Genomic DNA, 15,475 nt, shown 5'->3' with positions numbered 1-15,475 from the left:
AGTTAAAAAGGATTCTGAGGCAGATGAGGCTTTTACCACTCGTCTTATTGATTGGGATAGCAAACATCATCAGATTCTTACATGGTTCCGTAATACCACTATCCCATCTATTTCTGCACTCTTTGGCAGCTTTGATACCATGTTGAGAATAAGGTTGTATATTGAATCACAAAATATAATGTACAGAAGAGGCCTATATATAGGCGAATAATACAGACCTAGTAGAATAAGGAAAGGTAAACCTAGTAACCCTAGAATACCAAAGAAGGTAAATAATAATAATATAATATTATCTAACAGTAGCCACCCGATGAAAGAAGAGACTAGCTAGATATCTGTATATGGATTATGGATATACTATCTTTTAAATGTTATATGATGTGGTTAAGTTTAATCAAATAAAAAAAATGAGCAAATCAAAATTCTTTAATTAGAGATAAAACCGAATTTGATTAAATTTTGTATCCTACACATATCTTAGTATTTTGACCATAACTTTCGGCGCAAGAATCGAATTGAAGTGAAAGCAGTGGCATTGGAAAGTTAACTTGAAATTCTAAAAATATTTGTGAAATACAATTTGTATAATTCGGACATTTGAGATATTGAGTGTTAGGGTTAGTCTCTCTTAGAGTAAAATGTTGTGCCTTCATCACAGATCATCACCAACGTAAAAAGCCTATAGGAGTTCCGATAAAGGAGATTGAGTAGAAGAATGGTTTCAGACATTCTGGGGAGGGCTAGTGCGGTGGACGGCTAATGGGTCACTTGTCTTATGCAAGACAGTGTCAACTTCAAAGGTTTTGTAAGTGTAAACTTCTTATAATCCTCATTTTTCTATAGTAATTGATTTATTGGGTATGGCTACCTTGGAGAGGTTTTACTTTTAGAAAGTTCTCTAAAATGTCTCCGCTTCGTCACCCAAATATTTGTGTCTATTTGATTTACTGTTCTATATATTTTGGTGAATAATTGGTTGTGATTGTTTAATTTTTAATTTCGAATTATTTTTTATAAACACCTAGTCTAGGTGTATTTTGGAGTCTATTTATATTTTCAAAAAATTAAAAATTAAAATATTTTGAAAATTTATATATAAAATACTAAGAGATTGATGACATTGCAAACTTTTTAAAGTGGACAAAGTTTTCCTCCAAACTGTGTTGGAAGAATTTTCTGCAACTTAATCTATAAAAATGACATGTATCCTTTAAACATGTGAAATGCACATATTTTTTTAATAGCAGGAAAAAAGTTGAAATAAATTTTACTAAAAACTTATATAAATCTCATATATTATTAAAAAAAAATGGACACATGTAATTTTTATAAACTACGTTGGAAGAAGTTCATCCAATCCAGTTTGAAGAAAAACTCTATTATTTTTTTTTTTTTAGGAAAAAGTTGAAACCTTATTAGAATCATTGTGCTAGAGCAAATTGCTCTAACAAAATAGTCTCGGAAATACAATCTGGACATTCACTCCATACAATATCCACTCCATTTTTGGCAGCAAACTTAGAAAGAGAGTGTGCAGCCTAGTTCCCTTCTCTAAAGCTCATTTTCCAACTGGTGAACATATGGAGTTCAATCTTGATATCTTCCACAACATGACCCAATCGACTCCAATCATCCTCTTTGCAATTAACAGCATCTACAAGATTTTTAGCATCCCCTTCCAGATGCACATGAGTGAGCCCCATTTCCCGGCATAAGTCTATAGCCACCAGTTCCGCCATTGATTCAGCTGCTATCGGTGAAGGGTTCCCACCACGAGAGAAACATCTTGCCACTACCACTTGTCCATAGCAGTCTTGTATCACCACCCCATCTCCCATTCGCCCCTCCTTGCAGTTCAAAACAGCATCCCAGTTGGCTTTTACCCATCCCAGACTTGAAGCTTCCCATTTGTTTGGACCCTCAAGGACGTTGTTGTGCATATTCGTGGGCCTCTCGTCCTGAACAGCCTTGAAATCTTCCAAAGCCCGTTTTGCTTGGTTAAAAATGGTGGTCGGATGAGAGAACAATCCACCATGTAATATATCATTACGTCTCAGCCAGATCCTTTTGGCTAGCCCGGCAAATAAGGTCATCTCATCTTGGGTACACTTTTGAAATATCCCTTCCACGACCTCTAGAAAACTAGGACCAGCAAAACAACTCTTTTGGAATTTTACAGGGCCCATACCCCATACATCCGAAGCTGCCAGGCATTGCCATAAAATGTGAAAACTTGTTTCCACCATGAAGCCACAGATTGGGCACTTAGGATCTTGAATTACCTTCCATTTGAGGAGATTTTCTCGGGTAGGGAGGATGTCATGACAAGCTCACCACATAAAATTTTTTTCAACGTTCGGACACGCCAAGCCCCACAGCTTTTTCCAAACTTGATTGGCCCCCTGCTAGAGGAGCTTGCAACTGAACCCGTTACATCATTTTTCAACTGCATATGGTAAGCACTATTGACAGAAAAAAATTTCGTTTGCAGTACCTCTCCAAATGAAGGTGTCCGGCTAGTTTGTGCGGCTAATAGGAATGGATTGGATCAACTGGACCTCCCCCTTGGAAAAAATTCGCTCCAATAATTGGTCATTCCCCACCTTCAAATCTGCATCAATTGATTCCTTCATAGTGGCATCCAAACTAAGGACATTTGTTGGAGAGATTATTCAGAACGTTGACGGGTTAGAAATCGACCTATCCTTCCATATTCAAACAGTAGCCCCATTCCCAATACGCCAAAATAGATCCTCCTTTAACATATCACAAGAGCTATGTATACTCCATGCAAAGGACAGCCTTGCACCCACCTTGGCATCTAGAATAGACCCATCCGGATAATACTTTGCTTTCATGATCTTCACAACTAAGCTCTCCGGTTCCTTCCATAGTCTCCAGCTTTGTTTCACTAATAGGGCCCTATTAAAAAGATTGAGATTCCTAAAGCCGATTCCACCTGAAGCTTTGGCCATACCCATCTTCCCCCAACACATCCAATTAATTCGGGTCTCATTTTCTTGGTGACCCCACCAAAATTTTCGCATTTGAGAATTGATATTCAAACAAAGACCTTTTGGCAATAGAAAAATACCTATATAGTAAGACAAAATTGCCTGAATTATAGCCTAGTAGAATTTCCTTACCAATTTGGGATAAAAATTTCAGCTTCGAATCTTGTAGTCTTTTCCACACCGGGTCTAAAATGCCCTTGAAAGCTGCTGTGCGTGATTTTCCCACCAAAGCTGGGAGACCCAAATAAGTGTCAAAACGTTGGGTAGCTGGTACTCCAACAATTGCCAAAATTGCTTTCTTATCCACCATTGCCGTATTTTTGCTAAAAAACAGGGAGGTCTTATTATTGTTGAGCCGCTGGCTTGACGCTTTTTCATAAAGTTGCAAAATATTATGCAATCTTTCCCATTGTGTGACACTGGCCCTGCAAAATAATAGACTGTCATCCACGAAGAACATGTGGCTTATTTGTGGGCCCCTCCTAGAAGTAGCTACCCCCGTCAAAGCCCCCGCCCCATTAGCATTATTTATCAATGAACTCAGAGATTCTGCACATAAAAGGAACAGATATGGGACAAAAATTTAAGGACAGAAATTTCCTCCAAACTAGTATGAAGAAAATATCCTCCAACCTATTTAAAATAGTGCCAAGTGTCTATAAACATTTAAAAGATACATTAAATTCTTAACATCATTAATAATAGTTTACTAACTTATACTAAATTTAATGTGCATCTTAAATGTTTATAGATACTTGGCATTATTATTATTTTTTTTTTGAAAAATATGAAACTTCCATTGATGAAATTTCATGAGCATACAGTTCTGAAAAATCATAGCCAAAAGCTATGAAGGTTACAAAATCATAAAAATGACTTTAAGCTTCCACTAAACCATGTAATTATATTTAAGGAACATATCTACTTCGTGCATACTAGATCTAGGACATGGGTAGCTCAAATACAAAATAAAAATAAAAAAACAACTAGAAACTAAAAATTCGGCCGTAAGAATTAAGCCTCAACACCGATCTACTCTGTCCTCAACCCGAAGGCTAGGACAAACAAAATAAAAAAACAAAAAATAAAAAGCCCACAAGCAGCAACGGAGCAACACGACATCGTAGACATCCTTTCAGAAGACACACCTTGGCTGAAGAAGACGATCAGATCTAAGATTGAAGATATTAGGTCTGGATCTAGATCTAGATCTATAAACTAGATTTAAAGTAACCTGCCAGAAACGAAGACCAGTGGAGCCTACAGAGAAGGCACCGAGCACTGCTATTGTGAAAGGGGAGAAGGGAAGATCTAGATCTAGATCTTCCCTCTTCTTGAAGTTTTTCTTGGTGTTAGCTAGAAGAAAAGAGAGAAAAATTCTAAAGAGAATACAGAGCCTCTCTCTGGAATATAATCTACTTGGCACTATTTTCAATGGATTGGAGGATATTTCCTCCCGATTAGTTTGGAGAAAATTTCTATCCTTATTTTAAAGTCTCAATATTTTTTATTATATATATATTATTATAATTTGGGCCTTAATTAAAGAGCATTGACTAACCTTTTAACTATAATTGGAGCCCTTCTTTTTATGTGCGTGACTTTTCATCTTTCTTCATTTCTCTCTTTAATATCTCAATATTTTGCACATTGAATTCTTTTCATCTTTCAGTTGGTAATGTTTTTTTTTGGTAAAGTCCACTTACCCCCCTCAAACTACCACTACATTGACAATGTCCCTCCCAAACTTTTAATTGAGACAATGTTCCTCACAAATTACCACTAGAATGACAATGTCCCCCTTCCATCAAATAAAACTGTTAATACTAACGGTAGAGGCATCATGTGCATGTCATGTGCACACATTTGACTTTAAAAATACTATCATACCCTTATTTGACTTAAAATGACCGCAATACCCTCCTACTTTAATGTGTCTTTTCATTTTTCATCTTGCAGAATTATTACCAAATTTTCACGCAAGATATCCTGCATCAAACAAGGTATGTCCACTTATCAAACCTTTAGGGTTTAGCCTTTGCCAACAGTGACATATGCATCCAACAGTGATGCAATAAAAGTATTTTCCCGCATAGCCCTTCCATAGCCAACATTGACGCAGGACATCCTGCAAGGTATGACTTAGCCTTTGCCAACAGTGACATATGCATCCAACAGTGATGCAGTAAAAGTATTTTCCCGCATAGCCCTTCCATAGCCAACACTAACGCAGGACATCCTGCAAGGTATGACTTAGCATGTAATATATATATATATACAAGAAATTTGGTCATTAGCAACCAAATTATTAACGGCGACCCAAAAGTTGCCGCTAATGAGGGGTCATTAGCGGCGACTTTTAAAAGTTGCCGCTAAAGAGAGGCCATTAGCGACGACAATAAAGTCGCCGCTAATAGCGGTCGCTAAATACCAAAATTGTTGATATTTAGCAGCAACACTAATAGCGGCCGCCATTATTGCCGCTATTTACTACTCATCAGCGGCAACATTACAAAGTTGTCGCTATTAGGGACTCAATAGCCGCGACTCGCATTGCCGCTATTTAAACACAATCATTGGCAACAAACTATTGCCGCTATTATGAGCGCAATAGCGGCAACTTTGGTAGTTGCCGCTAATCATCCTGACAAAAAACAAATAAAAAAATAATAGGCCTATTAGCGGCGACATAAAATTGCCGCTATTGGGGGATCAATAGCGGCAACTTTGCCAGTTGACGCTAATGGTCTTTACAAAAAAGGGGAAAAAAAAGAAGATCTATTAGTGGCAACATAAAGTTGCCGCTATTAAGTGCCTAATAGTGGCAACTTTTAAAGTTGCCACTATTGGGAGATCAATAGCGGCAACTTTACCAGTTGCCGCTAATGGTTTTTACAAAAAGGGAAAAAAAAATAGACATATTAGCGGCAACATAAAGTTGCCGCTATTAAGTGCCTAATAGCAGCAACTTTCAAAGTGGCCGCTATTGGGGGATCAATAGCGGCAACTTTGGCAGTTGCCGCTAATCGTCTTTACAAAAAAGGCAAAAAAAAAAAAAGGCCTATTAGCGGCAACATAAAGTTGCCGCTATTAAGGGCGTAATAGCGGCCACTTGAAAAGTTGCCGCTAATAGTCCTAACAAAAAACAAATTAAAAAATTAGACTTATTAGTTAATAGCGGCAACTTTGGCAGTTGCCGCTAATCATCCTGACAAAAAACAAATAAAAAAATACTAGGTCTATTAGTGGTGACATAAAGTTGCCGCTATTAAGTGCCTAATAGCGGCAACTTTATAAAGTTGCCGCTATTGACCCCTCAATAGCGGCAACCTTAGTAGTTGCCGTTATTTACCATTGAGAAAAAAAAAAAAATTATAAATATTGGGGCGATGCTATTAACCCTAGATATATAATAGAAAAGATTATTTACCAAAAATTCACCTCCAATAATATGTCATTATTTCTTTTATATTAATTATTGGTGAATTTTTTCTATTTTCTATTCTTTTTTTTTTTTTAATAGAAAATCAGTATTTATTTTTTTCTTTTAAAGAAAACAAATTCTCCTATTAATTATTATTGAAGTTTTCTATTTCTTGTTCTTATTTAAATGTTTGATCAAACAATCGACCGATCTTGGTGAATTAATTCGATTGATCATGATAAGATCAAATGATCGATCGATCCAAGTGAATTAGTTCGATTGATCGTGATATGATCAAACATCGATCTTAATGAATTAGTTCGATTGATCATGATAAGAACAAATGATTGATCGAACATCTGATTGATCCTAATGAATTAGTTCGATTGATCATGATAAGAATAAATGATTGATTGAACATCCGATTGATCCTAATGAATTAGTTTGATTGATCGTGATATGTTTAAATGATCGATCAAACATCCGATCGATCCTAATGAATTAGTTCGATTGATTGTGATAGGATCAAATGTTCGATTAAACATCCGATCAATCCTAATGAATTAGTTCGATTAATCGTGATAGGATCAAATGTTCGATCAAACATCTGATCGATCCTAATGAATTAGCTCGATTGATCTTGATAAAATCAAATGTTCGGTCGATCTTACTGAATTAATTTGATTGATCGTGATAGGATCAAATTATCGATCAAACATCCGATTGATCCTACTGAATTAATTCGATTGATCGTGATAAGATCAAATGATCGATCAAACATCCGATCAATCCAGGTAAATTAGTTCGATTGATCGTGATATGATCAAACGATCGATCAAACATCTGATCGATCCTAAGGAATTAGTTCGATTGATCGTGATAGGATCAAATGATCGGTCAAACATCTGATCGATCCTTGTGAATTAGTTCGATTGATCGTGATAGGATCAAATGATCGATTAAACATCCGATCGATCCTAATGAATTAGTTCGATTGATCGTGATAGGATTAAATGTTCGATTAAACATCCGATCGATCCTAGTGAATTAGTTCGATTGATCGTGATATGATAAATTGATAAATCAAACTGGATACAATTGAAGGTTCAATCGAACATTCAATTGAACTGTAAGCTTTTTATATTATCTTAGTGCCTTGGTTATATTGATCTTATAATATTTTTGGATTTTGTATTATTTTATAATTAATTATAAGATAAATATCAACTTAATGATCTTTATCATACAAATTTATTAAACAGAAATTTTTAGTTAATATTATAATAATAAAAACATATTACAAGAGAAAAATTAAAAAAAAAAAACACAAATATAAATAAATAAATAAATAAAAATTAAAAAATTGTAAGTATAATTTTTCTTTAAAAAAAAAAAAAACTCCAAATAGCGGCGACATATTGGATCGTCACTATTTGAGATAATTAGTGGCGACTCTTTTGATTGTGCCAAATAAAATTAGCGCCATCTCTGAAATTGGCGCTAATTTTCTGAAATTTTCTAAAATTTTCATACCATTTTTTTTTGTTTTCTGACTCAAAGTTCCAAAATCACTCTGACTCAAAATAAAATCACTCTCTCACTCGATCTCTCTCTCATTCACTTCGAGAAACAGCGAAATCAAACCTCGGAGAAACAGCGAAATCAACAAGAGAGGAAGAGGAAGAGGAAGAAGAAGAAGAAGAAGAAGAAGGAGAAGGGGAAGATAGACGGACCTAGATTGGATCGAATCGGATCCGACCCACATACGCACATCCTCCTGGTATGTACGGGTACCTGTTCATCTTCTTCTTTCTTTTTTCCTACCCACCCTAACCCACGGCACCCCCAAATCCTGGAAAAAAAAGGCTCCTCCTCCTCCGTCTTAGAAGGCTGCTCCTCCGCCGTCACTGACTCACTTAGATAGAATAACTGAAAACGAAAAAAAAAAAAAAAAAACCTATTTCATTGACAAGCATTCACACACTAACCTATTTCATTGACAAGCATTCACACACTAAAAGATGCACTGGTTGATAGGTTTGCACTTCATAATATTTTCTTCTTATCAATTCTTAAATTTTTTTTCAGGTGTGATGCAAAGGCACTAGATGATTCTCTTTGCAAACATGTAATTGTAGCCGGTGATGAACCCATAACAAAATGTCTGGATCCAGAATCTGTAGCTGTTCAAAGAGATGTTTTGGCTAAAATTGTCTATGCGAGGTTGTTTGACAGGTAAGATATATACCCTTTGAAGATTATTCAGTGGGGTGTTTCTTAACATTACTAGTTACTTTGTTCAAATTTGGGCTGTAAATTGAACTGTGGAATATCCTTCTTTGATTCTACAGGCTTGTGGATAAGATTAATAGTTCAATTGGTCAAGACCCTGAGCCAAAGTATTTAATTGGGGTGCTGGATATATTTGGTTTTGAGGGTTTCAAGACAAACAGGTGCTTAACCGTATGCCTTATCTTTTTACATTGAAAGATATAGATATATTAGTTTCATTAAATTCTAAATGTCATTGGAGCTTTAAAAGAGCAATTTCCTATTCTCTGGTTGAACATTCTAGAGCATGTATTATACTTGTTTAATAATCTTATCATTTCAGATCTTCTTCTGTGAATTTGTTCTAACTTCCAGGAGTAGCTAGCAATAGAGGTGACAGCAGAAGTTTCTTTTTGGTGCTTATTGTCCTGTCCTAATGTTTTGTGAATATGTGTGGTTCTTACTTCTTTAGATGAAAGAAAAGGGAAAACTTGCATATATGGAATTTTTAGTCTTATTATTGTGCAAATTGTGAGTCATTTACTTTTCTGCTGAGGAGAATGTCAAAAGTGATCTAAAATTAATTTGTTGACGCTGGATTCAACCAAAAAAAAAAGAGAGAGAGAGAGAGAGAGAGGCAAGAGCGGCACCGGCGAGAGACGGAGAGAGAAACTAAAAATGAAACAAAGAGAAACTGAGGAAAAGACTCCAAAGAGGGATCAGGAATTTTTTTTTTTTTTGTAATACAGGAAAGTGAGCACATGGGGCCATGGGAAAAAGTTAGGTGGGCAGTGGGACTATGGGAGTGGGTGACAAGAGCCCTATGGCCGTGGGTGATTTTTTATTTTTTCATAAAAGTGGTCCCAGTTTTGTAACTACATTAATTATTGAAATTTGGTTGAAGATTCTAATATAGTTGATTATATTTACTAGCTCAAAATCATGTCAACTACAATTTAATTTGTTTTTATATTTCTTAACACAGAACAACAGCTCGTCGATGGAGAACCATTTAGAAGCGGTGCAAAATCGCTTAACGCAAGTTGCACTTTTGAGGTTAGTTTTATAAGTTCAATTCTTAATCAAAGTGGTATTCTTGCCAACTTTTATGATGGTCTATTATTTGATGACAAATATTCCATTTGTAGGGTCAGCGTCAAGCTTATATGATCTCTTATGTTTAGACACACCAAGTTGGAGTAGCGAAACAGATCGATGTTCATCTTCCAGTATGTTGAGACTTGATGTTTTAATTTCTTGTTTAAGAAAATTTGGACTAGCTTATCAACCTTTTTCCTAGTCCTTGACCCATGTGGTGGTAGTTTGTGTCATTCTTAAAGTTTATCAAATTATGAATGCCAATTGGTAATTGAAATAAATGAGAAACACAAAGGCCTATCCAACAAATTATGAACATATTATATGGTCAGTTCCTAGCAAAGATTAGTGCTCTAGAGGTAAGTTTATTGTCACTACAACATATTAAAGCTCCTGTTCCTCCTCCAAATCTTAGCTTTTCAAATGGGAGGTCAGGTATTTATTCTTTTACCGGATGTTTATGAAATTCTTGTTTCATAGGTCAAAGTACACTTTATTGGTATTCACCAGTGAAATTCATGTTCTATTCATAGATATGGGCTCTCAAAATCATGGAATTATTTTGATCATGAGTCTAGCTCATACACTGATATGATATTTACCAAACTAGATGATTATTCATGTCATATTATCTCCGAAATCTGAATTATTCCTTTCACTGAATGATTTTTATTCTTACACAACTTTCTGGCCAAAAATTTTGATAGCTTGCTTTCTTACATGTACTCTTCATAAAGTACTTAAATGCTTTGATGTTTGATCTGCAACTCTGTGTATAGGAAATGATATCTCCTTCGGTGTCTTCTAAACAAATCGCTTGATAAAGTTCAAGCAGCAATTACAAGTTGGAAAAGAATTGTTAATATAGTATTTCTCTTAATCCAAAAGCCATTATCTTGTTTCTTGATAGTTGTCTAATTACATGCATGCACGCTAGAGCTGGGTACAGCACATACTCGTAGACATTGGGAATTTACAGAGGCCAATGAATTATAATTCTCTCCTTTTTTCTTTTTGGATGCTAAAGATAAAAAGCTAGAAATTATCAGTCTTTTTCACAAGAGTGTTTTATGTGCTGGATCCATGCATGCAGCAGTACATGTCGATCTGGTTCATTTATTGCTCAGAAACTTGAAATTTCCCTCCAAAGTTTCTGTCTTGCTCAGAAACTTGTTGGTGTTGTAAGCAATGCATGGTATGTAGATCTGCTAGGAGTTATTGTTTGAACTTCTGGAATTATGCTTATGTTTCTTGTTACATCCCTATTAGTTCTTCAATGTATATAAGATCGTAGACACTTGAGTTTACAAAAACTTGGTTCACTATTTACTCCATTGTAGCATGATAGCATCATCTGCTTGTCTAAGTACAAAACATGGACATGTACTACTTGCACATAATTGATTCACTATTACTCATGCTTTTCAATTTTAGATTTTCACAGTTTTATAATCTATCTAATTAAGAGAATTTTAATTCAATTGCAAATTGCAACACTGTATGTACTTAATCGTGTCCTTTACAGATTATCTCAGGATTGCAGAATTTCAATAAAGACAATGTTGCTTCAGTTGTTACTGCTGCAGAGAAGGTAGGTTTGATGTTACCTTCTAGATTATCCTAAGTCACAAGAACAAGGCCTTAATTAACAATTGATGAAATATGCGGTACTGTAAGCAATTTTCATGCATTTCATGAGGTTGATTTAATCATTTAATTAGTATTGTAATACTTTTTTTCTTCTTCAATATTTTGGTTTTTCATATATTGTAAGAACTACATCACAGTTGTTCAAGTTGTCTATGTATGAACAATTAAAAGAAATTGATTGTAAACCACATTACTATCCATTGTAGTAGAAGCTAGTAATTGCCTTAAAACTTTGTTATTTTTCTTACAAGCAAAATTTGGTGAATAGTTCTCTCAACAGTTGACTCTTTATTTAATCTGTAGCAGTGCATATGTGCTTTAACTTTGCTATTTCCCTAACATCAAGATATTAATTTGCTTCTTTACCAGAGTGCAATTTGCATACTGTTTTTTTGTTTCTTTTTGTTGAACGTCACTGACCTCCCAAACTTATAGCTCACATTATCATGTCATCATACCTACAGGGGGGAGCAACTCGTGGATATAGCTTGTGACCCAGAGTTAGTGAAGCTTGCCATCAGTTTAACTTCTCTCCCAGTAAATTCATATTCTCCAAACGGCATTTTTGATCATTTGCTTTCATATTGTACATTCGAGGAAGAGATTCTAATTATTTTTGGTAATCGCATATTTGCTTGTACTTTGTGGCACATAAATGTAATTTGATAAACAACAATTTTAGATCAATAACAGGAGAGGGGTGAGGGAAAAAAAAAAAAAAAAGCAGAACCAAAGTGAAGAATACCGGAACTCCATATGATGTGTTTAAGCTTCAAAATTTGAGTGTTCTGTTATTTATGATGAATCAATATATCATCAGCAACCCCATTAAACCAAGCATCATTACTTTTATTGAGAAGATTCTAATGGACTTATAAATATGTTGAAAATTTTATAGCGTAATTTATTTTTGTGAACTGAATATGCATTCCCTTTGCAGAGAATTTCTGGTCTTAGTATGGTTAGCATATGCGCAGTTTTAGATTTTGGTTCTAACCAATCAGAAAATTAGTTTTTTTTTTTTTTTTTTTTTTTTTTTTTTTTGGGGTTTAGATCGGGGTTGAGTGAGTGATTGGGTGGGTTCCTGAATACTTCAATTGCTTTGTGTATCTTGTTCCCATTTTTATTTTCTGAATGATTTAACTGAATTTTGATGATTTGTTAGGTTGATTAAAATATTTTGAATTTATTCCTAGGATTTGGGAGGAAGAAGTCATTTATAGCTCGCATCAAGTGCAATTAATAAGAGTTTCTGTTGTTTTGTGAATTTTGAAATGATCTCTGAGTTGATCACAGAGTATGAATTTCTATGTTGCTACCAAGGATTGGTGATAATTGTCAACATGCTTGCTGAAGTGGGATAGGAGCACAAGCTTTGAATAAGATAAACATATTCAATAAAGCATTCTAGTGTGAGATAAAAGAGGATTATGATTTATTAGATATTCTTAAAAAATCCCAAAGAAAGAAGGACTGAATTTGTTCTTGTGGAATTTGTCAAATATATGTTGAGGAGATTCTTGCTTTTGTTGATACTGACATTTGGCACTGTTTTTTCCGTCCTTTTCTTCTCTTGGGCCTCAACACGGTTTGGTAGACATCATAGCAAGTGAAAGAATGTGGTTCTAAACGTTCAACTACTTTAAGAGTCCCACTTTTATTCTATTCTTGACAGAGAGAGGAGAGGAAGAATTAGGGTAGAGTAAAAAGTAACTTGAAAGTACCCGTGCAAGTGCTTCCTGTTATGATGTGAATGCCTGCTCCATGGTCATTACAAATTAGTGTAATTTCTTTCCTATTATGTTCATATGGAAGCTTAGAAAGAGGAATATATATATATATATATATTTTCTGTAGTACTCTAACCTAATGATGTATTTTCTGTAGGTTATCATTTGTTTTTTGGTTTCAATTTCAATCTGAGATATGTAATAATTTAATGGTGGGTAAAGTTTAGTTTTGCTGATGTCAAATATTTTTTTTGTGTGATTTAATTATTGCAGTTGCTGGTACTTCTTCCCATCCTTGCACTTTCAGAAAGGTCTCTCTCTCTCTCTCTCACACACACATTTTGTAGCAATGCAGATTATTGATTAATTGAAAGTGCCATTGATTCTGCAACAAGAGTCTGTTATGGAATAGGTTGCCTTTCCTGTTTCTTATTATTGAGTTGTTTTATGTTGTTATGCATCACTTTTTCCATAAATTTGATGTAATTAGCAAGAAGCTGAATATGAAGAGGAAGCTTCTGAGGAAGAAGGATCTCAAAAAGGATTTGAAGAAGAATCTGAAGGAAATAATGAAGTTAGTAATAATGACCAGCTTTTACTTTGATGGCTTTATTGTGCTTATGTTTTGGATTGTTTTATGGGTGTTGCTCATCAACATGATTCCATTGTCTTTTTCTCAATTAATGTTTAGCAGAAGCTGAAAGGCACTCAAGGTATTATCCAGATTGAAAATCCTAATTTGGTAAAGCCAAAGTCCTTGAAAGCCAGAGATATCGATGTAAGTTCCACCAAATTTTCTCATGCATTCTTCATTTATTAACTTATGCCAAAAAAAGAAGTAATGTTTTTTCTTCCTATGCAGTTGGGGAAAACAACTGAACTTTCAAGGCGTGAAAGGTTTGTTAATGGTCACTTTTGTTCTTCAAGAGGACAATTTATGTTCTATTTTGAAGTGGGAGTCCATATTTTTTATTATTTTTTTAAATATATCTTTGTGGTTTTCTTTGATTCTTTTTCAGTCCTATGACACAAATCTTCTGTGGAGTACATACTTCTTTATACTTTTAACAGATTTGTATGTAAAGCAATTGTATTTATTATCAACTTTTGTGTATCATGCAGAGAGGAGATAGAGAAACAAAAAGCTCATGAGCGATATATGAAATTGCAAGAACAGGGGAAAACAGAACAAGCTAAGAAAGATTGAGGTAATAAATCATGATAAATTACTCCTTTTCACTTTTAATTGTCGGTTCTAAGTGGTGGTGTGTGTAATGTAGGTTATGGATATTATTTTTAAAGATACAGATAAAACTTGGCTTGTAAAATTATTTTTTTCATCAAATTACAAACTGATAAGATTGTATTGTAGTTACAAATACTTTTATTACCTCCTCCTTTCATGCTTCTATGTTGCTTAAAATTGACTGAATCATGATGTCTGATTGACTAAGATTAAATAGAAAGTTGTTCTCTTCTACTCCATGAGGAGGTATATAGCTGTTTGAACAAGACCCTTTTTAAGTAATGTATTTTTCTTGTATTCTTGCTTTTGAATAATGTTATTCTGGAGTTTTTTCTTTCCTAGTTCAAGCGTGTAGTGTTTGCATATGAATTCTTTCTCTCTCTTCTAGGCATCACAGAAGCATTACTGCACTTACAAGCACATACGCGGGAAAGAGAATATTGATGAAGAATGGTGCACTTTTGACCTATATGGCTTTTTTGTTATTTTGTTTTTATAAATAAGATTCCTTTCTTTTTTCATAACTGAAAATGGTTTTGGAAATTTCCAGTAAATTGTTTTTGAGTAATTGAGAAGTAGGATGTCCAGAATTTAAGTGAGTTATATCTGTTGTCCTATATGCTCTGTAAATCTTGGTTATCTTTGTTTACACTATGATGTATTGCACGTGTATATATATATATATATATATATATATATATGTGTGTGTGTGTGTGTGTGTGTGTGTGTGTGTGTGTGTGTGTTTTTTTTCAATAGCAGCGACCCTTAGGTCGCCGCTGTTGAGTTTCTATTTTTTAATTCATTAGCGGCAACTTTAAGTTGCCACTAATGATAGAGGAATAGTGGCAACTCCAAGTTGCCGCTATTGACTTTTTTCAATTTTTTTTTTTTTTTTTTTTTTCAATTTTCTTATATCATTAGCGGCGACGCTAATAATAGACAAATAGCGGCAACCGTAAGTGGCCGGTAATACTGGAGAAATAGCGGCACCTATGCGTTGCCGCTAATGATAGAGGAATAGTGGCAACTCCAAGTTGCCGCT

General features: G+C 34.6%; 1 protein-coding gene and 1 pseudogene across 2 annotated transcripts; one reads left to right on the top strand and one right to left on the bottom strand.

Annotated features, from left to right (window-relative positions):
- Nucleotides 1-15,475, bottom strand: part of LOC132175429 (probable leucine-rich repeat receptor-like serine/threonine-protein kinase At3g14840) — a 66,477-nt pseudogene that overhangs the window by 10,832 nt on the left and 40,170 nt on the right.
- On the top strand, nucleotides 9,709-14,908 carry LOC132175435 (uncharacterized). Of its 2 annotated transcripts, XM_059587384.1 has the most exons (10): nucleotides 9,709-9,765; nucleotides 9,858-9,938; nucleotides 11,333-11,398; nucleotides 11,922-11,977; nucleotides 13,461-13,498; nucleotides 13,678-13,761; nucleotides 13,879-13,965; nucleotides 14,050-14,084; nucleotides 14,310-14,395; nucleotides 14,822-14,908. In XM_059587384.1, exons 2-9 carry the CDS (start codon nucleotides 9,925-9,927, stop codon nucleotides 14,392-14,394), a joined length of 465 nt encoding a protein of 154 aa, XP_059443367.1. In that variant the 5' UTR covers nucleotides 9,709-9,765; nucleotides 9,858-9,924; the 3' UTR covers nucleotide 14,395; nucleotides 14,822-14,908. The 2 variants fall into 2 exon arrangements, with proteins under 2 accessions (XP_059443367.1, XP_059443368.1); XM_059587385.1 differs by lacking the exons at nucleotides 9,709-9,765; nucleotides 14,822-14,908 and having other exon boundaries at nucleotides 9,910-9,938; nucleotides 13,882-13,965.

Source organism: Corylus avellana, chromosome ca3 (assembly GCF_901000735.1).
Source record: "Corylus avellana chromosome ca3, CavTom2PMs-1.0".
In the NCBI taxonomy this organism is placed as follows: Eukaryota; Viridiplantae; Streptophyta; class Magnoliopsida; order Fagales; family Betulaceae; genus Corylus; species Corylus avellana.
This window is presented reverse-complemented; position numbering and strand designations above follow the sequence as displayed.

Excerpts from the sequence above, each read along its gene's own strand:
- LOC132175435 (XM_059587384.1), top strand. Across the intron at positions 11,978-13,460 it reads GTTAGTGAAGCTTGCCATCA|TTGCTGGTACTTCTTCCCAT; the intron begins GTTTAACTTCTC and ends TAATTATTGCAG. Across the intron at positions 13,762-13,878 it reads AATCTGAAGGAAATAATGAA|CAGAAGCTGAAAGGCACTCA; the intron begins GTTAGTAATAAT and ends ATTAATGTTTAG.